The sequence below is a fragment of the Canis lupus genome, chromosome X (assembly GCF_003254725.2).
Source record: "Canis lupus dingo isolate Sandy chromosome X, ASM325472v2, whole genome shotgun sequence".
In the NCBI taxonomy this organism is placed as follows: domain Eukaryota; kingdom Metazoa; phylum Chordata; class Mammalia; order Carnivora; family Canidae; genus Canis; species Canis lupus.
This window is the reverse complement of record NC_064281.1, coordinates 14,309,042-14,335,560: the sequence shown is the minus strand read 5'-3', so window position 1 is coordinate 14,335,560 and position 26,519 is coordinate 14,309,042. Positions and strand designations below refer to the sequence as shown.

General features: G+C 37.0%; 1 protein-coding gene and 1 non-coding gene across 11 annotated transcripts in view; one reads left to right on the top strand and one right to left on the bottom strand.

Moving 5' to 3' along the window:
* SCML2 (Scm polycomb group protein like 2) overlaps positions 1–26,519 on the top strand; it is a 100,038-nt gene that overhangs the window by 61,819 nt on the left and 11,700 nt on the right. For all 10 annotated transcript variants that reach the window (XM_025437872.3, XM_049107581.1, XM_049107580.1 and 7 more), the window contains 4 exons: positions 13,191–13,399; positions 18,719–18,839; positions 21,651–21,854; positions 22,450–22,632. In XM_025437872.3, the coding sequence (XP_025293657.1) occupies positions 13,191–13,399; positions 18,719–18,839; positions 21,651–21,854; positions 22,450–22,632 (717 nt within the window). The remainder of the gene's footprint in view (positions 1–13,190; positions 13,400–18,718; positions 18,840–21,650; positions 21,855–22,449; positions 22,633–26,519) is intronic.
* LOC112656014 (U6 spliceosomal RNA) lies at positions 11,197–11,303 on the bottom strand. Its single transcript, XR_003134039.1, has one exon. It is a non-coding gene; the product is annotated as a U6 spliceosomal RNA (small nuclear RNA).

Sequence of the window (26,519 nt, the reverse complement as noted above, 5' to 3'; positions counted from 1 at the left end):
GTGTTCAGATTATAAATGTTTGATTTTGAGAGAATCCACAAGAAAATTTAAAGAAAGTACTCCTCCAGTATTTGATGGAATTTTTTTTCTTAAGGGTTTATTTAGCCAAGAGAATTGAAAAAAAGGAAAACCCCTGAACATTGGATTATTTAAGGGCATGTTCATAATTTGTTTTTAGAACTACTTTAGATATTTTTATTTGTGGTTTACTCATAAGCTCCCTCAAATTTGAACCTGAAAAAATGTTTAACCAACTATTTAATTCTGCATTTTGTTTTGTTAATAGAAAATACTTTAATTAAAAGACATGTCTTTTCATTGTTTCCCTTACTAATTAAAAATAGTACCTAGTTTCAGGAAAGAGCATGGGCTATTGGGTGAGACAATCCTGAATTTGAATCCCATTTCTACCACTTCTAGACTACGTGTGTGATCTGGGTTAGATGTTACTTATCGCACTGAGCCTCTGATTCTTTATATGTAAAATGGAGATGATAATATTTGCTTTACAAAATTGTAAGCACAAATTTTAATAATATATGCAAAGTCTATGGCCCATTTGAAGTATACAGATTTCATTTTTCCCCCCAGTGTTGTTTTTTTCAAAAGAGGTAAAATTCAGATAACATAAAGTTAACAATTTTATTTTTACTTTTTTAAAGGACTTTTTTTAAAGATTTTATTTATTAATTCATGAGAGACACAGAGAGGCAGAGACACAGGCAGAGGGAGAAGCAGGCTCCATGCAGGGAGCCCGATGTGGGAATTGATCCCCAGACTCCAGGATCACGCCCTGGGCTGAAGGCTGCGCTAAACCACTGAGCCACCCAGGGATCCCCTAAAGTTAACAATTTTAAAATGCACAGTTTAGGGTCACTTAGGTACATGCATAATATTGTGCACCTACCACCTTTATAGTGTCAAAACATTTTCATCACCCTAAAAGGAAACCTTGTACCCACTAAATACTTGTTTCCTTTCTTTCTTCCCTCTTGCCTCTGGTAGTCACTAATCTGTATTGTGTTTTATATTTAACCTATTCTAGATATTTCATGTAAATTGAATCATACAGTATATTATTTTGTGTCTGTCTTCTTTCATTTAGTATGTTTTCAAGGTTCATCCATGTCATTTCAGGTATTAGTACTTCATTCCCTTTTATGGATGAATGATATTCCATTTTATGCACGTATAACACATTTGTTTATCCATTTATTTGTTGATGTACATTTGTATTGTTTCCACCTTTTGGCTTCTGTGAATAGTACTGCTATGAACATCCCTGTACATGTACTTGTTAGAGTCCCTGTTTTTATTTATTTTGGGTGTATACCTAAAAATAGAATTGCTGGTTCATATGTTAATTCTATGTTATGTTTAACTTTTTCTGGTACCACCAAACTTTTCCAGCAGCTACACTACTTTACATTCCCACCAGCAAAGTATGGGGGTTACAATTTTTCCATATCCCTGTGCCCCTACTTATTATTTTCCTTTTTAATAGGCATCTTAGTGGGTGTAAAGTAGCACCAAATTGTGATTTTGGTTTGCAGTCCTTCATTTTCTTAAAAGATTTTATTAATTTATTCAGAGAGAGAGAGAGAGAGAGAGGCAGAGTCACAGGCAAAGGGAGAAGCAGGCTCCATGCAGGGAGCCTGATGTGGGACTTGATCCTGGGTCTCCAGGATCACACCCCGGGCTGCAGGCGGCGCTAAACTGCTGTGCCACGGGGGCTGCCCCCTTTATTTTTTTAAAAAGATTTTTATTTATTTATTTATTTGAGAGAGAAAGCGTATGTGAGCACAGGAGCAGGATAAGGGGCAGATGGAGAAGCAGACTCCCTGCTGAGAAGGGAGCCGGTTGCTGGGCAGGAGCCTGATGCAGGACTGCATCCTGGGACTCTGGGATCATGAACTGAGCCTAAGGCAGGCACATAACTGACTGAGCCACCCAGGCGCCCTAATCCTTCCTTTATTTTTGAATAGAGTGTGTTCTAGAAGTTGATTTTTTTAAGTTGATTAGTATTTGAAGTTTTTTTTAATACACTGTTATATTAGTTTCAGGTGTACAATATAGTGATTTAACCATTCAGTGCTCAGTGCTCACCACCGTAAGTTAACTCTTAATCCCCTTCACCTACTTCATCCATGCTCCCCACCCATCTCCTCTTTGGTAACCATCAGTTTGTTCTCCATAGTTAAGAGTGTTTTTTGGCTTGTCTCTTTTTTTCCTGTTTGTTTTGTTTCTTAAGTTCCACAGGTGTGAAATTGTATGGTATTTGTCTTTCTCTGACTTACTTAAGTCTCTTAGCCTTATACTCTTTAGATCTGTCCATGTTGTTGCAAATGGCAAGATCTTTTTCTTTTTTATGGCTAATATTCCATTTTGTGTGTGTATGCATGTGTGTGTGTGTGTGTGTGTGTATCCATTCATCTATCAATAGATAACTTGAGTTGGTTCTATAATTTGGCTTTTGTAAATAATGCTGCAGTAAACATAGGGATGCACATATCTTTTTGACTTAGTATTTTTGTATTTTTGGATAAATACCCACTAGTAGCATTACTGGATCCTGTGGTAATTCTATTTTTAACTTTTTGAGAAACCTCCATACTGTCTCCTAGAGTGGCTACACCAGTTTGCATTCCCATCAGCAGTGCACAATGGTTCCTTTTTCTCCATATCCTCGCCAACACTTGTCTCTTGTGTTTTTGATTTTAGCCATTCTGACAGGTGTATGGTGATATTTCATTGTGGTTTTGGTTTGCATTTCCCTAATGATGAGTGATATTAAGCATCTTTGAAGAGACATCTTCAATGTCTGTTGGCCATCTGTATGTTTTCTTTAGTGAAATGCCTATTCATATCTTCTGCCCATTTTTAAATTGGATTATTTGTGGTGTTTTGGGTGTTGAATTGTATGTTCATTATATATTTACTGTTTATAGTTCATTATATATATTCATTTACATATATCTTCTCCCATTCAGTAGGTTGCCTCTTAGTTTTGTTGATTGTTTCCTTTACTATGCAGAAGCTTTTTATTTTGATGTAGTCCCAATAATTTATTTTTACATTTGATTCCCTTGCCTTAGGAGATAAATCTAGAAAAAATTGCTATGGCCAGTATCAGGGAATTACTGCCTGTGCTCTCCTTTGAGATTTTTTTTTTATGGTTTCAGATCTCAGATTTAGATCTTTAATCCATTTTGAGTTTATTTTTGTGTACAATATAAGAGAGTGGTCTAGTTTCATTCTTTTTTTAAGTTTCATTATTTTGGTTGTAGCTGTCCAGCTTTCCTAGCACCATTTGTAGAAGGGACTGTCTTTTTCCCATTGCGTATTCTTGCCTCCTTTGTTGAAGATTAATTTACCACGTAATTGTAGATTTATTCTTGGGCTCTGTATTCTATTCTATTGATTTATGTGTCTGTCTTTATGCGAGTGCCATACTATTTTCATTGCTATAGCTTTGTAGTATATCTTGAAATCTGGGGTTGTGATACCTCTAGTTAGTTCCATTCTTTTTCAAAATTGCTTTGGCTGTTCAGGGTCTTTAGTGGTTCCTTACAAATTTTAGGATTATTTGGTCTAATTTTGTGAAAAATGCTATTGGTATTTTGATAGGGATTGCATTAAATCTCTGGATTGCTTTGGATGGTATGGATATTTTAACAGTATTGGTTCCCCCAATCCATGAGCCTGGACTATTTTTCCATTTGTTTGTGTCATCTTCAATTTCTTTCATCAGTATTTTATAGTTTCCAGATCACAGGTTTTTCACTTCCTTGTTCAAGTTTATTCCTAGGAATTTATTATTTTTGATGCAATTGTAAATGGGATAGTTTTCTTAATTTCTCTTTTTACTACTTCATTATTAGTGTATAGAAGTGCAAGGGCAGCCCGGGTGGCCCAGTGGTTTAGCGCTGCCTTCAGCCCAGAGCCTAATCCTGGAGACCTGGGATCAAGTCCCATGTCGGGCTCACTGCGTGGAGCCTGCTTCTCCCTCTGCCTGTGTCTCTGCCTCTCTCTCTTGCTTTCTCTGTCTCTGTTTCTAATGAATAAATAAAATCTTTAAAAAAAAGTGCAGTGGCTTTTTGCACATTGATTTGGTTCTGTGACCTTACTGCATTCATTTGTCAGCTTTAGTAGTTTTTTGGTGTGGAGTCTTTAGGGTTTTTATGTATACTGTTATGTCATATGCAGATAATGAAAGTTTTATTCCTTCCTTACCAATTTGGATGCCTTTTAATTCTTTTTGTTGTCTGCTGTGACTAGGATTACCAGTACTATGTTGAATAAAAGAGATGAGAGTGGACATCCTTGTCTTATTCCTGACCTTAGGGGAAGAGCTCTTCAGTTTTCACCATTGTGTATGTTAGCTGTGGGTTTTTCATATATGGCCTTTAGTAGGTTGAGATATGTTCCCTCTGTAACCTACCTTGTTGAGATGAAGCATATTTTTTTTCCAAGAAAACTGTAAAATTTTGTGATGAAGCAATGATGATATATTTGATGCATAAACTACCTGAATTGTTCCTATGGGAATATAAGACCAGAGACAAAACTTAGATATTAAACATTTATTCATTTTACAAACATTTGTTGGATGCTCATTATGTAGCAGGCCCTAGACCAGATGTTGGAGGTATAATAATGGTTTGAACTAACATAGTTCCTTCCTCTAAAGGAATTCACGGTGTGATGGGACAGATATATAAGTTAAGATAAGATGCTGTAATATCTGCTGCTGGAGATATAGGCAGTATGTGTAGTTTATGAGCATTAGGTCCTATGGTGTGCCTGGGAGTTTAGTGCTAGAATTTTGCTGTGCTGGTGATTGAGCAGAGTTTCAAATGTATAGTAGGTAAGCCATTGATGAGGGAAGGCCTTTCTTGGATCAGCTTCTGCAAAGTCAATAAGAGTCAGACTATTTGGGGACCTGAAACAGATGATTATGGCTGAATCTATAATGATAATTGGAGAATAGAGGAGATGAGAGAGTTGGAGAATAGAAGATATGTAGAGGGCCTTGGACACCAGGCCAAGGAATTTAGATTTTAGCATATGGATAATGTGGCATCACTTAAGATTTTTTTTTTTTGAAAGATTTATGAGAGAGAGAGAGAGAGAGACAGACTACGTGTGGAAGGAGGGGCAGAGTGAGAGAATTTTCAAGCAGAGTCCCTGCTGAGCACAAAGCCTGACATGGGGCTCGATCTCATGATGCATGAGATCATGACTTGAGCTGGATGCTTAACTGACTGAGCTACCCAGGCGTCCCTGAAGATTTTTTTTTATGAGGAAAAGTGACATACAGGTTGGGTTTTATTTTTTTTTTAAGTTTTTTATGTATTTAAGTAATCTCTACACCCCACATGGGGCTTGAACTCACAACCCCAATCTCAAGAGTCACATGCTCTTCAGACTGAGCCAGCCAGGTGCCCCACATATAGTTTGTATTTTAGAAAGATCATGATTATATGCTATGCAGTATGGATTGGAAGAGGCAGCCAGGAATGCCAATTTAGAGGCTAGTGTTATAGACTATGTGAGAAATCACAAGATTCTGAACCAAGTCATTTCATAGGCATAAAGAAAACTATCACCAGAAAGTATTTAGGCTTGCTTAGACATGTGGATGGAAGAAGAGTACAAAATGTCTTCAAGATTTCTGACCACTGATAATTGGGTGTAAAAGGTAATGTTATTCAAGATACAGCATACCAGATAAGCATATGAATTCTGGTTTTGGACATGTTGAGTGAGAGATGCTTATTTAAAGATTTATTTATTTATTTGAGAGAAGGAGAGCATATGCACCTGAGTTGGGGGAGGGTCAGAGGGAGAAAATCTTCAAGCCGACTCCCCACTGAGCACAGAAGCTCACTGTGGAGCTTAGTCCCACGACACGTGAGATCATGATCTGAGCTGAAACCAAGAGTCCCTTAACCAACTGAGCCACCCAGGGGCCCCAAGAAATGCCTATTTAGATTATCTAGTTGGCTATTGAAGACATAGCTCTGGAACTTGAGAGAGGCCTATGATGGGTGGGGGGTGGTTTATGAATGCTTAAGTGGGCAGGAGAATGTAAGAGCAAGTAATTTGGCAATCATCATTATATCTAGGCAGTAGCTGAAATCAAAGGAGTAAACTTAAAGCACTCAAAACTGAGGGGGGTAGAGAGAAGGTGGCTAATCCTGGGAAATACCACAGGAAATGTGACAGAGGTAGGAGGAGGACCAGGAGGGAGTGATGTGTGAGATCCAATAAAGAATTTAAAAAGACATTATCTAAAGTGCTTAGTGCTGTTAGGGGTTGTGGGTGACCTTAGCACCCAGAGGTTCCCTAAAAAGAGGTGTCTGGAAGTATAATTGCAGAGGGTTGAAAATAAGAAAATCGCAGTAATAGTGAACCTGGGCTAGTCTTTCAAGGAGTCTAGCTCTAAAAGGAAGGAGTGAAGGTATTAGCTAGAGCAAATGTAGGTAAATAGGAGTTCCTTCTTTGGAGGAAACTTTTTCCTGCATTTGTTAGATATTGACAACAAGGTTTCCCCAATACCCTATCCCCTGATAGAAGAGGGCCAGGAGCACCCTCAGGGTCTGGGAAGGGTGGGTAAGAATAGAGGCAGGACTGGTGGTGGTAGTGATGCTGTTGCTACTGCTGCTTAACAGTTAACATTTATTGAATGTATATACCAGGTGCCACATGCTGAATTTAAATAATTTGCCCAAGGTCTTGTAGTTATTATGTGGTCAATCTGGATTTGAACCTAATCTAGAAGCAGAGAAAGGAATAAGTATAATGAGCAGTTGGTACCAGCGGGTCCATTTGATCTTTACCCTATTTCTTCTGAGAAGATTCGTAGTCCTCAGCTGGCTTCTGACTTCCAAATGCCTGCTATGGTGTCAGGAACATGCTTCCTTGTTTAACTTTCCACTAGTAACTACCCCCTGTGGTTTCCTTTAAGAGTTTTTCTTCACATAGTTGAGGTTTTCTAAAATGATTTTTTTTATTGCTGAAAATAAGGAAATAAACGTACATTTAAAAGATTCTCAGGGGCACCTGGGTGACCCAGTCAGTTAAGCTTCCAACTCTTAGTTTCTGCTCAGGTCAGGATCTCAGGGTCATGGGATCAAGCCCCATGCCAGGCTCTACCTTTGGCACAGAGTCTACTTGGAACTTTTTCCTTTTCCCTCTCCCTCCTCCAGTTTGTGGCAGTGTGAACTCTATGATTCAGGGAGCAAAATTACAGATAGAGGCATTGGACACCTCAACTGAGCTTTCATGAATACCAGGCCTCAAGTTTGGATAGTGATAGTGCAAGTGTAACTATCTCTGAATTTTTCAAAGTTGAAATTTATATTTTTCTTTGCATTTGTAGTTAGCAATATGCAAGATTTTAGTATAAATGGTAGTTTAATTGTACATGGAGTTTTAAGACTAAGGAAGATGACTTGCAAAGAATTTCTAAACCTGATAAAGGTTCCAAGGTCAAATATTTACAATGACAGATTTTTCTTTTTTACTCAGTTTTGGTTTCTCCAAACCATATCTTGCTTTTCTGGTTTGGCTATTCAGAATTTGACTTTGTTTATTTCTTGCCTCAAAATTCAGGGGATCTGTTTTTATAGTAATTTTTGCTCTTCTTGTCATATGGCTGCATATATAGTATTCAGTCTATTAGAGGAGAAGGAAGTCATATATCATGGATCTACTTAAAGAAATAGGAATTTTATGGATCCACAAATACACTCACAGGAAACCTGAACTATATGACTGGGACCATATTTATTTCTTCTGGATTTCCTATAAATTGCCTAGGATGGTAAAAAGTACACACTAAGTATTCAGTAAATGGTAGGTAGAAAATCTGGAGAACACTAAGTAACCATACTTTTTTTTATTAAGATTTTATTTATTTTCTTGAGAGAGAGAATGAGAGCAAGCACAGAGGGAGAGGGAGAAGCAGACCTCTGCTGAGCAGGGAGCCTAAAACAGGGCTCAATCCCAGGACTCTGGGATCATGATCCAAGCCAAAGGCAGACATTTAACCACCTGAGCCACGCAGGCACCCCACAACCATGCCTCTTAAGTCTTTTTTAGATTAAAAGCAAGATACATACTAATTTATATCTCTGACCCATTTTTGTTTAGGTTCAAGTCAGCCATGTATAAGCTAAACCAGCACATATATAATAGTAGCTGGAAATAGGAAGTTGCTGTTCATTTCTAAGTGTATTTCCTTTTCTGTGGTAATTGTATGTGCAGCTATTTTTTCACAATTCAGAGAAGGCAAGCACTATCTTTCAATAATCATCTTCATGTGTCAGCAGAAATGTATATTTAATGAGTACTATTTGGAAATTAATATTAAAGTTAAATCCCCAGGCATGAAAAGTTTTACCAGTGTGTTTTTGTCTGTACTTCTCTTTGTAAGTATGCCTCTACATCTGGTTTTTTAAAAACTGGAGACTCCCTCTGTTAGAGAGCACCTATGGACTCTCTAGTGAAGTATTACATAGGAATTCATAAGATTGTCTTTTGCCCCACCCTCCCCTTTTTTGTAAACATGTGCACTTTGACTCAGAGGAGTGAATTTAATAGCCTTTTTTGTTAGAGGACAGAAAGCAAGGCAGCATATTACAAAAACATGCACTTAGGAGACCAAACGCTCTTAGCCAAATGCGTGATCTTGGGTAAATTATCTAACTTTACAGAGCCTAAGTCTCCTCATGTATAAAGTGGGGAAATGATACCTACTTCATAGGACGTTTGGGTGGATTACATGGGATAACAGGAATGTAAGTGTCTAGCATGTAATGGGTAGCCAATAAATATTGGCATCTGTTTCCTTTCTTCAGTTCCCCCTGTTCCAGGCTTCTAGGCCTCCTCTTGACTTTATTTACTGACTTCTGATCATTTCCCAAGATTTATTAATTTCTTTTGCATTTCCACAATTCACTGACTTCTCATCTCCTAGATATTTTTCTTACCTGAATATTCTCTATTCTATCTGAAGATAAGCTGAAGAATCAGGTAGGGTTTGTGTTATTCACATAAAAGTTTTATTAAAGATGGTTATATATGTATAACTATATATATAAACATATATATACACACATATACATGTATATATATATGTATATATATATATATGCCTCCTATATATTTTACATACTGTTTTCAAAAAAGTTTTTACTTACTTTGTGGCCACTGTGAACACATGGTTATAGGGCTATATATTGTTTGAACCTTATCATTTAAAAAAATGTATTTTGTGTTGGAAATAATTTAATTAATACTTAATAGAGTTTCAGCATGGTGTATATGTTATATGATTGCTTCTTAGGGATAATAAATACATGTGTGATGTAGATAGTTTGATTTTGATGTCTAATATATTGCATGATTACTCTTTCCTCCTTAGTTAAAATAGTTTAAAAAGTGTTTTTTCTAGGTGTTGGGGATATGGCAATAAACGAAGCTGAGTATTTGCCTTTGAAAAGCTTGCTTTCTAAAGTGAAATTTTCTTTTCATATATAAAATTTTTTTATGATGCTTTTTTCTTATTTTGCTCATACTTGTGTATATACCATGAATTAAGGAGCTTGTATTGTAATAGAATATTACATTTTAGGAGAATATTTAAAGCTGTAGCTCAAGTATTTGTGTCCTAAGATTTATTCATTTCAAATATCAAATTTTAAATTTTAAAATGCCCAAATTCAGGGTTCCTTGGTGGTTCTGTTGGTTTAGTATCTGCCTTCGGCTCAGGTCATGATCCCAGGGTCCTAGGATCTTGAGCCCCACATCAGGGAGCCTGCTTCTCCCTCTCCTGCTGCTGCTCTTCCTGCCTGTACTCTTTCACTCTCTCTGTCAAATAAATAAATAAAATCTTTAAGAAAAATAAATAAAATGCCAAAATTCTTAGATCAATAATGATTTCATTACATTTTTCATGTTCCACAAAGTTACTATTTTATTTGTTACAACTTTATTACATATTATGTATAGAACATACTGGTTTTGGAGGAATAACATTGGCTTACAGGTTGAAAATAGTTTTTGTTCATTCACTGAATATTTTTTGAGGACCTTATATTCTCTTAGGTTCTCTCTTAAACTAGCCTGGCACAAGAACTTAAATACAGGTCCAAAGCTCAATCTGTTTCCTTTCCTTCATGCCATGTATTGAAGTGGAGACCAGAACTGTGGACATGAATAGATTAGTCAAGACAGTGAGGATTTATTTAGATTTAGTAACTAGGACTTGTCATTACTGACCTGTGAAAGAATTTCTTTAAAATGTGTTTGGAAGAAGAAAAGCTTATTACAGGGGACTAAGGAAACACAATAATAAGGAAATTGAAGTATCAAGTATAAGGTGATTCTTCTTGGTATTTTGGTAGTGAATAGAAGGAGATTCATGCAAAGGCTTGAAAGTATACCAGAAACTAGGAGAACTAACTTCAAAATAAGGGATTTGTGAGGGTTGTAAGAGCAAGGAGTTGGGGATCAAGTGATTAAATACCATGAAGAGAAAGGAAGACATGAAATCATAATGTCCTAGAGGAACCAAAGAAAATAGTTATTAGGACATAAGGGGATTGATTGGGCTTAGAAGAGTAGAAACAAAACTTTTCATTTGATGCAAGAGAAAGACATGAGAATGAATGAAACCTTTTAAGATGGAGAAATGGGATGGTTGTGATCAATCCCAAAGATACCCTTTAATCTTCCCATAAGGTAGAAGGCAGGGTCATTTGCTGAATGGAATAGGGTGAGAAGGGGATGGGAACTTTAACAGGGAAAAACATTCTGTTGTGGAAACATACTTGGAAGTTTGTGAGTTGCAGCAGTGATACCCCAGTTGAGGTTAGTGTGGATTTTATAGCAATCAGTAATATTCTAATGTTCCAAAGCAAGAGCTGGCAAACTACAACTTGAGGGCCAGCCATATCCAGCCCATGTAGCCTGTGACCCAAGAATAGTTTTTATATTCATAAAGGATTTTAAAAAAACTAGCAAACAAAGAAACAAAGAAGAATGTGTAATAGAGACTGTATGCGGCCTTCAAAGCCTAAAATATTTACTATCTGGGCCCTTATAGAAAAAGCTTGCTGACTCTTGTTGTATAGTTCAAGACCAGAGAAAACAAATGATAGTATGCCTCAAAGGTGGGAGCCAACATGCTGGATATGATCAAAGATCAAGGAATTTGCGTGTCATCCTTGCACAGGGACCATGCTAATCTTCCCTGTATCATACCAATTTTGTATATGTGCTGCTGAAGCAAGCACAATCAAAGATCGGGTGATGATAAAGTTAGGGATACTAGTTAGAGGGGTATTGGTAAAAGTGGATAGGAAGTTGATAGGGAGTAAAGTAAAGCCAGAAGAAAGTTAATAGATTGGACGAAAATGGAGAGGGTTTGTGGCTAGATCTCATAATGAACATGAAAAGCATGGCCATTTGGTGTGAAGCAAAGGTGGCAAGTAAGAAAATTGGAGGTAAAGGAAGGGGGCACGGGGCACCTGGGTGGCTCAGTCCGTTGAGCATCTGCCTTGGGCTCAGGTCGTGATCCCCGGGTCTTGGGATTGAGCCCCAGATCAGGCTCTCAGCTCCATGGGGAGCCTGCTTCTCCCTGCCTCTGCCTACTTCTCTCTCTCTGTCTCTCCTTGTTTCTCATGAATAAATAAATCTTGGAAGAAAGAAAGAGAAAGAAAAAGAAAAGAAAAAGAAGGCACAGTGGTTATCTTGGAGATAGAAAAATTCCAGAAATAGCTAAGTATAACCATTTTAGGGAGGAGCTAAACTCTCCAGCGATGAGGTCAGGATGATGAAATATCAGGATTGTGATGTTTGCATTTCATAATAATGACCAGGAGACAGTGTAAGTATAAATAGTGTGAATTAGGTTACTGGAGTTACTGAAGAAAGCAGAAGTGAGTGTGGAGTAGGAGATAGATGACAGGGAGGAGGTAAGGAGACTGGTTTAGTAGGTGAATTACTGTAGATAATTCTACAGTAATGGTGGGAGGAAAGTGATGGTGGCAGTGAAGTGGTCTTTCCTTTCCCCTGGCAGCTGAAAGAAGGCTGTTACTTACTCTTGGTTGGGTAACTGATAAAAGGTAGATAAAAAGGCTGTAGGGAAGATGTGGTATTCTCCGTCGAAGGTTGATTTATACATAGTCTTGGAGTACGGGAGGAGCAAAGCAGTAGATTACTTTCAGGTTGTAAAATGAAGCCCTCAAAATAAAAAGTAGTTGAGTTTTGTATAAATGTGTAAATGTTTTACTTACACAGCTCTTCCTATAAAGAATTTTTGACATTAGTACTTCTTACTATGTAAAATTCATGTTTTTTTGTAATAATAAAATTAAGAGATGCTTAACTGACTGAGCCACCCCAGTGCCCCCTGAAGCTTCATTTATTTTATTTTATTTTTACTTTTTAAAAAAGATTTTGTTTACTTATTTGGGGGGGGGGAGGAGGGACAAAAGGAGAGGGAGAAGCAGGCTCCCTTGCTGAGCAGGGAGCCCAATGTGGGGTTTCATCCTGGCACTCCAGGATCATGACCTGAGCCAAAGGCAGATGCTTAGCCAACTGAGCCACTCAGGTGCCTCTGAAACTTAATTGATTTGAGGGGGTGGAGAGAGAGAGAACAAGTGAGTGAGAGCACAAGAGCAGAGGGAAGGAGAAACAGATGCCCCACTGAGTAGGGAACTTGATGTGGGGCTAGATCCCAGGACACTGGGATCATGACCTGAGTTAAAGGCAGAATGCTTAACCGACTGAGCCACTCAGGCACCCCTGAAACTTCATTTTATTTTCTTTATTTATTTTTAAAGATTTTATTTATTTATTCATGAGAGACACAGAGAGAGAGGGAGAGGGGCAGAGACACAGGCAGAGGGAGAAGCAGGCTCCATGCAGGGAGCCTGATGTGGGACTTGATCTCAGGTCTCCAGGATCATGCCCTGGGCTGAAGGTGGTGCTAAACCGCTGAGCCACCGGGGCTGCCCTGAAACTTCATTTTAAATGGTACTTTTATTTTAAATGTTTTTTAATGAATAACCTTTGGAATATATTTAAAGATTGAATTAAATTTATTTAGAGTCCTAAGAGGACAGTACCTTGTGTCATTTTACTTTAGTTTTATTTTTGTGTTGTTTTTTTTTCCTCAGTGCCTATTACAAAGAATATAGCAAAAACACAGTCTTCTGTTTCCAAAGCACCCCAGCATTCAATGCAGACTCCACAGAAAACTGCTGTAATATTACCAACACAGCAGATCAGGAAATCAAGCCGCATTAAGCCACCTCCACAGACTTCAGTCCCTACAAAGGGAAGTGCTGTTAAAAATCTCACACCAAGGAAGAAAGGCCCCAAAAAGGTTAGTTAATCTCCTCCTAATTTGTATTATAGATCTAGGCAGTGCCTTATTTATAACAGAGTTAGGATTTACTAAGAGTATGATGAGGCCCTTTAGGAATGTACTGTATGAAAAGCATATATAAAGCTTTTTAAAGCCCACATAGCCATCAAGATTGGTATTCCTTTTCTTGGGTAACTTAAAACTTTGAATACAATGTTCTACTTTTTCAAAACCACATTGGAAATACTGTGTGTGTGTATTTATGTTCAGGCCAGTTTATTTGGAAGTAAGTATACTTTAAAAATGAATGTGAAGTGAGTTTTACTGTACATAAATTACGCTTCAATAAATCAGGTGGGAGAGGAATCAAAGTGATAAATTCAATGATACTAGGCCACCTAACTGACTCCCCCAAAGAAAACAATTTTAAAACCTGGAAATAATAGGAAAAACAACTACTTGAAGATACTGGAAAGTGAATGGAAGCAGACACACTGTGGTTGGGGGGAAGTACACACAGGAGGTGGGGTGTTATACAAAATTCTGTATCTGGCAAGAATACTCCTCAAGAGTGAGGGTAAAGGTAAAGTAAAGACATTTTCAGATAAAGGATACTTAGAGAATTCCACACTGGCAAACAAGCACTATAAGAAATAATGAAGGAAGTTTATCTCTGGATAAATGTGAATAACTTGGTTTTTGCTTTTTTCCCCTCTTCATTTCTTTATAATAATATGACTAAAACAATAATTATATTATGGTCTTGTGGGATAATGTAATATATAGCATGATGTAATACATTATTACATAACATCAATGCATAACATGATGTAATAATATGACACTTAAGAGTATAAAGGCTTTGAGTGGGGGATAGGGATATGGATTTCTGTCATTGCAAGGTTTCAACATTTTATGTTAAGTAGTACAATATTAAGTATAATAGTACAAGTAGTACTTTGTGGGTTATACAGTATAATCCCTAGGGTATATTATAAAAACACAAATACAGAGAAGTATAGCTAAAAAGCCCAGTAGGAAAATAAAATAGAAAAAAAATAAAATAAAATAGAATTTTAAGGAATATTCAGTAAGTAATTGAAAAAGAAAAAAAAAGGAAAGGAGGAATAGAGGAATAAAATACGGAAGAGACAAATAGAAAAGAAATAATAAAGGGTATATCCAGACCCAAACATATTAATGATTACTTTAAAAGTTAGTAGACTAAACTTTCCAATAAAAGACAGAGATTATAAAAATGGATTTTAAAAGACTCAAATATATGTACTACAAGAGATATATTCTTTTTTTTTCTTTTATAAGAGATGATATATTTTTAAGATTTGTTTATTTAGAGGTAGAGAAAGAGAGCAAGTGGGGGAGGAGCAGAGGGAGAGGGAAAGAGAGAAACTTCAGCAGACTCCTTGCTGAGCTTGGAGTCCACTTTGAGGCTGGGATCATGACCTGTCTGAAACTAAGAGTTGGATACTTAAACATCCAGGGGCCCCACAAGAGATATATTCTTTTTTTTTTTTTTTTTTTTAATTTTTATTTATTTATGATAGTCACACAGAGAGAGAGAGAGAGAGGCAGAGACATAGGCAGAAGGAGAAGCAGGCTCCATGCACCGGGAGCCCGACGTGGGATTCGATCCCGGGTCTCCAGGATCGCGCCCTGGGCCAAAGGCAGGCGCCAAACCGCTGCGCCACCCAGGGATCCCAAGAGATATATTCTTAATATAAAGACATAGAACCTTCCTAGATCTCATTAGAACTAAATTAAATTTCAGCAGTATTACTTAAACATTTCTGAGTTCAGCCATTTGATATCAATATATATAACATTTCTGTTTTATTTTAATGTTTACAGTATAGAGCAAAAATGACAATGCCATTTTGATTTTAAAATGCTTAAATTAATGGGGCAGCCCTGGTGGCTCAGCGGTTTAGTGCTGCCTTCTGCCCAGGGCGTGATCCTGGAGACCCGGGATCGAGTCCCGTGTTGGGCTCCCTGCATGGAACCTGCTTCTCCCTATGCCTGTGTTCTGCCTCTTTCTCTCTGTGTCTCTCATGAATAAATAAATAAAATCTTTAAAAATAAAATAAAATAAAATGCTGAAATTAATATTGGTATTTTTATTTCAAAAAGCATTAAAAATTTTATTTATTTTTTTAAATTTTAAATAAAAATTAAAATACTGTCAATAACAGTGAATAGATTTCAAGTATAAAATCATAAGCAATGAAAAAATCAAATAAGCAAGTTATTGTAAATCATTAGATTAAAATTTTCAAATTCAGAATAAATTACATAAAATTAAGGAAAGTTGTGATATATGAAGGGAAATAATACTTTAAATGCGGGATCCCTGGGTGGCGCAGCGGTTTGGCGCCTGCCTTTGGCCCAGGGCGTGATCCTGGAGACCCGGGATCAAATCCCACGTCGGGCTCCCGGTGCATGGAGCCTGCTTCTCCCTCTGCCTGTGTCTCTGCCTCTCTCTCTCTCTCTGTGTGTGACTATCATAAATAAATAAAAATTAAAAAAAATACTTTAAATGCATTAAAAAATTAGAATGTATCAAGGATGTCATTGATGCATATATTTTTGTAAAGATTTGTTTGAGAGAGAAAGTGAAAGCGTGTGTAATGGGGATTGGAGGAGGAGGGAGAGGGAGACCCAAGCAGATTCCACTCTGAGTGCTTAACGGGACATGGGGCTCAGTCTCATGACCCTGAGCTGAAGCCAAGACTCAGAGGTTTTAATTGACTGTCAAAAAAAAAAAATTTGACTCTGTCACCTAGGCGCCCTTGATGCATATTCTTTTTTGATGCATATTTTTAATGTGTATTTTCCAGCTGCTGAAAAAAGTCTTTGTGATTAGTTGGTATAAAGATATGAAATAACTTCATAAAGTTTCTCTTTACTCCTTTATTTTCAAATAATTCCCGTGGTAATTTGACAATTTTGAAAAGGTGTTTTTGAAAATATTGTTTAGGGCAGCCAGGGTAACTCAGCGGTTTAGTGCCGCCTTCCACCCAGGGTGTGATCTTGGAGACTCGGGATTGAGTCCCACATCAGGCTTCCTGCATGGAGCCTGCTTCTCCCTCTGCTTCTCCCTCTGTCTGTCTGTCTGTCTCTCTTTCTCATAAATAAATAAATAAAATAAAATAAATAAATAAATAAATAAATAAATAAAATCTTAAAAAAAAAGAATATTGTTTATAAGGTGGTAGTGTGGGGTAAGGGACAGGTTCTATACGTTTTTTTATTTTTATTTTTTTCTATACATTTCTATACATTTTTTTAAAGACTTGATTTATTTATTTGAGAAAGTGAGTGGGAGAGAGAGCATGAGTTGGGGGGGGACCAGAGAGAGAAGCAGACTCCCCACTGAACAGGGATCCCAATGCTGAACAGGGATCCCAATGCAAGGCTCCAATCCCAGGACCCTGGGATCACCACCCAAGCAGAAGGCAGACTCTTAACTGAGCCACCCAGGTGCCCCTATAATTTTTTTATAATAAACTTTTTTATTTCAAAGGAAGAATTTTAATTCATCTTTTCTAGCTTTACTGTTTCATCATGAAAATAAGATTCTCATCCAGTTTCCTATATCCTTTTTTAGTACTGTCATGCCATAGTTTAATTATATTTCTTAAAGATTTTATTTATTTGAGAGAGAGAGAGAGGGTGAGAAAGCAAGCATGAACAGGATGGAGGGAGGAAGAAGAAGGGCAGAGGAAGAGGAGAGGGAGAAGCAGGCTCCCACTGAGCAGGGAGCCCTACATAGGGCTCAATCCCAGGACCCTAGGATTATGACCCTGAGCCAAAGGCGGGCGCTTAACCAACTGAGCCACCCAGGTGCCTCTATAGTTTAATTATTTAGGAAGTCTTTCAACTAGAGTACGAATTATTCTTGCAGTAGACTCTGTCAGCTGTCCACATTACATCCCCCCTTAAGGATTCTAGAGGTATAGAAGCACATTTATTCAATTTACAATGTTAATATAACTATACTATCTTGGTATATCTTCAGTCAAAGGATTCAGATTCAGATTTTTGAAATACTGAAAGAATGAGAATATATCAACACAATATTATAATTTAGTACTTAAAAAATAACATGACTGGGCAGTCCCAGTGGTGCAGCAGTTTAGCGCCGCCTGCAGCCCAGGGGGTGATCCTGGAGACCCTGGATCGAGTCCCACGTCAGGCTCTCTGGGTGGAGCCTGCTTCTCCCTCTGTCTGTGTCTCGGCCTCTCATTCTCTCTCTGTGTCTCTATGAGTAAATAAAAAATCTTTAAAATCTTTAAAAAAAAACATGACTTACTACAGTGAACCCAAATGACAGTCATTAATTTAACAAATAAGGAAAATACAAAAACATTGAATGTTATGCTATTTTATCCTCCTTTGTCCCTGCTTTTAAAATATCCCATATTATTACCTTTTCTAGATACAAGGCCCCCTTCTCTGACATTGGAGAGCCTTATTTAAAGGTAGCTCTGACATTGGAGAGTTTTGTTTGAAGGTAGCTCCAAGGAAACCCCAAGAGTTGATACAAAATAAAACACTAATAATATTTAACAATGCCTAGAAGACATTTGGTTCTTATATAAAATAGGCATAATGTTTTTTTTTAAGATTTTATTTATTTATTCATGAGAGACACAGGCAGAGACATAGGCAGAGAGAGAAGCAGGCTCCATGCAGGGAGCCCCATGTAGGACTCAATCCTGGATCACGCCCTGGGCCGAAGGCAGGCACTAAACCACTAAACCACTGAGCCACCCACGTGTCCCAAAATAGGCATAATGTTATATGGACTTCAGCAAACCACCTGTAATTTTGTCAAAATTATCATATATAATATGGAGAAATGCAGGCTAGATGTAGTAAAAACCAGATGAGTGACTGCTTTGTAAAGACAGAGTCAATCCTCTGCCTTGTTGAGGTTCCCCGCCCCTTTTGGTGTATTGCTGGATTGGATTTGCAGACTCTTCTTTAGCAGTGTGAAAAAACTTGTCATACAGGGAGCCTCAGAAAATAAAAACAAGTTTTATAGAGTGAGCTATTTGGCTAAGGTGTGGCCAGTTGGGGAAGGGGTGATGCTGGGAATCCCATACTTTGGTCTCTTCTTCTTCCACGTGACCACCTTATTGGCCCCTCTGAGGAGCACAGTTTAGAAAGTACTGTAGTTTGTGACACACTCAGGTTTCTAAACCCAAGGACTTCTGACAGCTGATCATTTGTGAACCAGTGATGCTGATAATTTTCTGACTTCCTTATCTATACATTTTTGAAATTGTGTAATATATATTTGTGTTTTTTTAATAGGAAAAATATATTCCTGTTTTGTGTTCTACATCTTCAGCTTCTATAAATTCCCTGACCAGAGACCGTCGTGCTTCATATAAGGATGTTACTCCTGGCACATCTAAAATAGTGATGTCAACAGGTAAATTAGTATTTTTTTAAAGGGTATAAAATTACTAATCTTTTACTCTTTGTTATTTTAGTGTCGCTGAAATCTGAGGAATAAAATAAGAGGAAAAAAGATGATGATAAGACATGTTTTTGTTTTTTTCTTAGCATTTTTCATATTTAAGTATTTTGAAATTCTGGTTGTTCATTTTGATGTTAAGGAGATACTATTTTACTTTTTTTAAGATTTTATTTATTCATGAGAGACAGAGAGAGAGAGAAAGAGGCAGAGACACATGCAGAGGGAGAAGCAGGCTCCATGCAGGGAGCCTGATGTGGGACTTGATTCTGGGACTCCAGGATCACGCCCTGGGCTAAAGGCAGGCACCCAGGGATCCCCAGGAAAGACTGTTTAAATACACAAGTCATTTGAAAATTCAGTACTTTTTAAAAAGATTTCATTTATTCATTCATGAGAGACAGAGAGAGAGAGAGGTAGAGACACAGGCAGAGACACAGGCAGAGGGAGAAGCAGGCTCCATGCAGGGAGCCCAACTTGGGACTCAATCCTGGGACTCCAGGATCATGCCCTGGGCCGAAAGCAGGTGCTAAACCACTGAGCCACCCAGGGATCCCCTGAAAATTCAGTACTCAAAAGTATTTTAACCATCTTAGTAAGATTTACAAAAAAAAATTTTTTTAAGATTTTATTTATTTATTCATAGAGAAGCAGGCTCCATGCAGGGAGCCCGACGTGGGACTCAATCCCAGGTCTCCAAGGATCAGACCCTGGGCTGTAGGCGGCGCTAAGCGGCTGCGCCATCGGGGCTGCCCCAGATTTACAAAATTTACCTCATTGTCAAATCTATTTTTGTTTTCCTTTTATCTTGCTTCACAATGTCTTTTGTCTTGTATATATTTTTAAAGATACTTCAAATCTTCTTAGAATGCCTTTTAAAAATCTTGACCCATCCTTGCCTTTCAAGGGGCATGATGACTTCAAATTATTCTCTATTATGTGAAGAGTATGAAATGATATAGAAGTAGACTGAACGAATACCCCTTTTATTTGTCATCTCTTCCACATTTTCTTGTTCCCTTCCTATTTTTTAAAGCATGTACCATTGCTTTATCTCCTAGTTCGTTGTCTAACTTATACTCTTCTGTTCTTGGACTTTTCTCTCCAGTTTTCCTTTTCTTATTACAAAGAAATTATTTTTTGGAAATAGGAATCACGGGCAGCCCTGGTGGCCCAGTGGTTCAGTGCCACCTTCAGCCCAGGGTGTGATCCTGGAGACTCGGAATTGAGTCCCACATTGGGCTCTGTGCATGGAGCCTGCTTCTCCCTCTGCCTGTGCCTCTGCCTCTCTCTCTCTCTCTCTGCGTCTGTCATGAGTAAATAAAATCTTTTTAAAAAAATGAAATAGAAATCACTTAAAGATTATTGTAACATACCTCATTTTGTGAGTTTATTATTTCTGATTTTTAGTCTGTTAGCAGGAGAGACTAGCTAAAAGTATAACACAAAGGAGATAAAAACATTGAAATCTTTGTTTAGCTTTACTTGTGTTTAGTAGGACTTTGTCCATACCACCAGCACCATGGGATAAGTTTTAATTTTTAAAAAAAAACAGTTATTATTTAAGAGAGAGAGGGAGAGGGAGAGCATGAGCAGGAGGGGCAAAGGGAGAAGGAAAGAGATTCTCAAGCGGACTCCACGCTTAGTGCGGAGCCCAACTCGGAGCTCAATCCCACAACCCCAGGATCACAACCAGGAGTTGGCCCAATGCTGAGCCAAAACCAGGAGTCGGACACCAAACCAACTGCTCCACCCAGGCACCTTGGATTAAGTTTTTTATTTTTTTTTTATTTATTTTTTTTGGATTAAGTTTTTAATAGCTGTTTCATTTCAGTGACAGAGTCCATCCTTCCTCTGGCTATTGCCACAAGGTTGAATTATCATATATTTCAATGTAGTGAAAGTGAGATTAATGGGTTTTTATTATACTGAATGTAGACTATGTATATGTAAAATTTGGCAATATAAATTAGGTAATGGATGAAAATGTGCTTCTTGATTTAGGGGAACAGCATATTTTATGTTTGGTAATAATGTACCCTCATATTGTTACATTGTATGTTGGTTTATATTTATTGATTCTTCGTGAAGAAATACTATGGAAACGTGACATTTACATGATTATAGATGATTTGCCTCTAAATCAAATGCTTTTATTATACTAAGAAAAGCATTATTTTAAAAATTTCCTTCACTGAACCTTGGCATTTATATAAAGACCATTTTTATTTTCCTTAAGTTAATGAAAATAATTACTGTAGGTCATTAGAACTTATTGTGTGGCATGTATTTTAAATTATTTGGTTACTTTAGAAAATACAGTGAAGGTACAATGTTGGTAATTTAAAATTCAGTCGGAGAAGGAGTGTATTAACATGACCCATTTTTGAAAGAAAATTCTTGTACTGTGTGTACAGTTAAAAGATGAAAATATATGTCTTTATACCATTTTAAATGATGTGGGAATGTGTGAAGAATTGTTTTGTGATGCTACTAAAAGTTGGATAGCTCTTATAATTAATTTAGGCAAAATTCTAGAAAATTGAATAGGCATTGGATTATTTCTTTCTAGATTTAATATCTTTATATAGATGTGAAAATATATTTACATGCATATTTTTAGGTAGCATATGATTGTTGATATTAACTGTATTTGGGTTCTCTTTGAGTGAAGTGTGGTTAGTGGGATATAATAGCTAATTGTGTAATGTTTATGTTGCTTTTAACCAATCTGATTTGTTATATTTATATACACGTTTCCCCAAGTGTGTGTCTATGTAAACAAACATGGAGATTCTGGCCCTCACTTGGATCATAAGAAAATCCAGCAGCTGCCTGACCACTTTGGCCCAGGCCCTGTGAATGTGGTGCTCCGGCGGACCGTGCAGGCCTGTGTGGATTGTGCCATCCAAAGTAAGACTGTTTTTGGATTTCTTAAGCCAGATCATCGTGGAGGAGAAGTGATAACTGGTATGTTCATCTAATCCTTTATTCAGCTTTTCTTCCAAATTTGATGTTAGGTTTTGAGAAGGCAAGGAGTTTATAATATTTGTAGACTATTTAACTATTTATAACATTGGCATACTTATATTGATACAGTAAAATATTTATGATAATTACCTGTTAATAGATTTTTAACTCTGGTTTGGAAAGTTTACATTCAAAATAGACAATGTTCAGAGTCCTACTGTAAATTGAGATAAAAGATTTTTTTTACATGCTCTATTAAGCTCACTATAGAAAAAATACCTTGGTTGATTGTCTGTTCAGATACTACATTTATACCCACAGAATGCTTGGAATAGCAGGAAGCATTCTAGATCACTGAGTTGCTGCTCTTGTTGTTTGCCTTATGAATATTTTTAAATGAGAAAATGAGAATGCTTTTTACCAATACAGGTTATTGTGTTTGAATGAGAGGGGCCTTTATAATTTTAGGTAATTCCTTTATAAATTACAAAAACACAAATAAGATTTATAATACATTTCCTAATTGATGGTTTGTTTGATATTGTAGTTTTATCTTTCTATGAAGTAACTCTGACATCTCTTTTCCCCCCAATAGCCTCCTTTGATGGGGAAACTCACTCAGTCCAGCTCCCTCCAGTGAATAGTGCCTCATTTGCTCTGCGTTTTCTTGAGACCTTGTGTCATAGCTTGCAGTGTGATAACCTTTTGAGTAGCCAGCCTTTTAGCTCTTACAGACGTAATACTCCTAGTCCTGCAGAGCACGATAAAAATAAGTCAGGTGAGAGAAAATGTAAAATTTTATACTGGGCTTCTACTTTATATTGTATTTTACAATTAACACGAACATCTTGTGTAGTTTAGTTTTTCCTTGTGTCCTCCTCAAAATAAACATTTTAGCTACAATGAACTAATTAGACATGTATAATATACAGTTGTTCGTGTTCATTCAAAGTGGGAAAGTAATTTCTTATATTCATAATGAACTTGAGAATCAAAACCTGAAAAGTATCCTGTGTTTTGATTTGCATTTCCCTAATGGCTGAGGTTGTTAAGCATCTTTTCGTGTACTTATTGGCTAAGTGTAGATCTTCTTTGGAGAAATGTCTATTTAAATCCTTTGTCTATTTTTAATTGTCTTTTTGTCTTTTTATTACATAGAAATAATATATTTGTACCTTTTACATATTATATTTATAGTTGTTACACATAAAGAATTCTTTATATATTCTGGATACAAATTCCATATCAGAAATATCCTTTGTGTATATTTTCTTCTGTTCTGTAGGTTGTCTTTTCACTTTCTTGAGGTGTCCTTTGAAGCATAAAAGTTTTTAATTTCAGTGAAATCCAATTTATCTATTTTTTCTTTTGTTTCTTGTATTTTTGGTGTCATACCTAAGAAAATATTCCTTAGTACAAGTTCACAAAAATTTACTTCTATGTTTACTCCTAAGAATTTTATAGTTTTAGCTGTTATATATAGGCTACTGATCTATTTTGAATTAATTTTTCTATATACAGTAAGGTAAGGGTCCAATTTCATTCTTTCACATGTGGATATCTAGTTGTCCCAGCACCATTTGTTGAAAAGACTATTCTTTCCCTATTGACTTGTCTTGGCAAGTCAAAAATCACTTGGCTGTGAATGTATGGATTTACTTCTGGACTTTGTATTTCATTGATCTGTATGTCAGTCCTCATGGCAGTACCACAGTATCTTGATTATGGTAGCTTTTTAAAAAGATTTTATCTATTTATTCATGAGAGACACACACAGAGAGAGGCAGAGACATAGGCAGAGGAGGAAGCAGGCTTCCTGCGGGGAGCCCGATGCAGGAATCAGTCCCAGGACCCTGGGACCATGACCCAAGCCAAAGGCAGATGATCAACCACTGAGCCACCCAGGTGCTCCATACTGTAGTTTTTTGTAGTAACTTTTGAAATTCAGAAGTATGAGTTTTCCAACTTTGTTCTTCTTTTTCAAGATTATTTTGGCAATTCTGGGTTTCCATATGAATTTTAAGATCAGTTTGTCAATTTCTGCTGGGATTTTAGTAGATTGTATTTAATCTGTAGATCAGTTCAAGGATTATTGCCATCTAATAACATTGAGTCTTCAGGGTACCTGGATGGCTCAGTTCGTTAAGCCTCCAACTCTTGATTTTCGTTCAGATCATGATCTCAGGATTTTGGGACTGAGCCTCACATCTGGCTCAGTGTGGAGTCTGCTTGTCCCTCTTCCTCTGCTCCTCCTCTGCTTGTGTGTTCTCTTTCTCTCTCAAATAAAATCTTTAAAAAAAATAATATTTAGTTTTCTAGTTCATGAACATGGGACATGTCTATGTATTTAGGTCTTCCTTAATTTATTTCAACAATATTTTGTAGTTTTTAGAAAGTGCATCTGGCACTTCTTTTTTGATAATTTCATCCCTGAACATTTTATTGTTCTTAACACTATCGTAAACAGAATTAATTTCATAATTTAATTTTTGGATTGTTCATTGCAAGTGTATAGAAATGCAATTGATTTTTGTATTATTGATCTTGCATTCTGTGATCTTGCTGAATTTATTTGTTCTTGTTGGGGTTTTTGTATGTGTGGGCGTTTCTTAGGGTTTTCTTGAAGTCTGTTTTGTCTGATGTTACTATAGCCATTCCAGTTTTAAGTACTATTTGTATGGTATATTTTTTTCTCACCCTTTTCCTTTGAACTTATTTGTGTATTTGAATTTAAAGTATATATTTTGTATTAAGTATGTAATTGGAACATGAATTTTTTTTTTTATCCATTCTGCTAATTTGATTTTTTTAATTCATTCATGAGAGACACACAGAGAGAGGTAGAGACATAGGCAAAGGGAGAGGCAGGCTCCCTGTGGGGAGCTGGATGTGGGGCTCAATCCCAGGACCCCAGGATCACAACCTGAGCCAAAGGCAGATGCTCAACCACTGAGCCACCCAGGCGCCCAGTTTGATTTTTTTTTTTTTTTACTGGAGTGTTTATCTCATGGATATTTTAATAAAATTACTAAATTACTAATAAGGAAGAATTTATTTATTTATTTATTCATTTATTCATTCATAAAGTAGGATTTACGTCTGGGGCACCTAGGTGGCTCAGTCGATTAAGTCTCTGCCTTCAGCCCAGGTCATGATTTCAGAGTCCTGGGTTGAACCCCCACATTGGGCTCTCTGCTAATGGAGAGGCTGCTTCTCCCTTTCCCTCTGCCTGATGCTTTGCCTATTTGTGCTCTCTCTGTGTCAAATAAATAATTTTTTAAAAGTAGGATTTACATCTACCATTTTGTTATTTGTTTTCTGATGTCTTAATATTTCTTTTTGTCTTTTCTTTGATAACTTGTTTTTTAAAAAATAGGTGTTTTCTTGTATACTATCTTCGTTTTTTTTCTTGTTTCTTTGACTAAATTTTTTGAGTTTTTTTTTTTCTGTCCAGGAGTTACTTTCTTAGCAGTTGCCTTGGGGACTACAATTAACATCATTATTTAAAACAGTATAGTTGGATTAATACCAACTTAATTTTAATATTATGCAAAAGCTTTGCTACACTACAGTTCTATTTCCTGACCCCTTCTTTGTTCTTTTATTAGCAAATACAGTTTCATAATTTTCTTTTAATTTTTTTAATCCTTTTTTTTTTAAGTAAACTCTCTGCTCACCATGGGGCTTCAACTCATGACTCTGAGCTCAAGATTCACATGTTGTATTGACTGAGCTAGGCACCCCTACTTTTTTTTTTTAAGAGAAGAAGGAGAAGAAAAGAGTTATGAACACAAATATATTTGGGGTGCCTGGGTGGCACAGTTGGTTAAGCATTTGACTCCTGGTTTCAGCTTAGGTCTCATCTTGTGGTTGTGAAATTGAGCCCTTCATCGGGCTTCATGCTCCACACTCAGTGTGAAGTCTGCTTGGGTTTCTTTCTCGCTCTTCTCTACCCTTTGCCCTCCAGTGTACATTTGCACTTTCTCTTTCAAATAAATAAGTAATTGTTTAAACACAAATATATTTACTGGTACTGTTTAATTTCCTACGTGAATTTGAGTTACTCTTTTTTTTTAAAGATTTTATTTATTTATTCATGAGAGACACAGAGAGAGAGAGAGAGAGAGAGGCAGAGACACAGGAAGAGGGAGAAGCAGGCTCCATGCAGGGAGCCTGATGTGGGACTCGATCCCAGGACCCCAGGATTACAACCTGAGCCGAAGTCAGATGCTCACCCGCTGAGCCACCCAGGCACCCCCTGAGTTACTCTTGATTGTCATTTCCTTTTTTCTTACTTTTTAAAAAAGTTTCCTTTTTTTGGAAAAGATGTATTTATTTATTTTAGAGAGAGAGAGAGCAGGGGGAGGGGTAGAGGGAAAGGGAGAGAGAATTTCAAGCAGACTCCCTGCAGGACAGACCCTGATGCAGGGCTCAGTCCCACTGACCAGAGCCCATACCAAGAATTGGACACTTATCCAACTGAGCCATCCAGGTGCCCCTTACTTTTTGTTTGTGATGAGTTTAATTTTCCATCATTTTTTAAAGTTTAGTTTTGTTGGATATAGAATTCTTAGTTGATTGCCTTTTTGTTTTAGCAATTTGAATATATCATCCCACTTTCTGCTAACTTCTATAGTTTCTGAGGAGAAGTCAGTTGTTAATCTT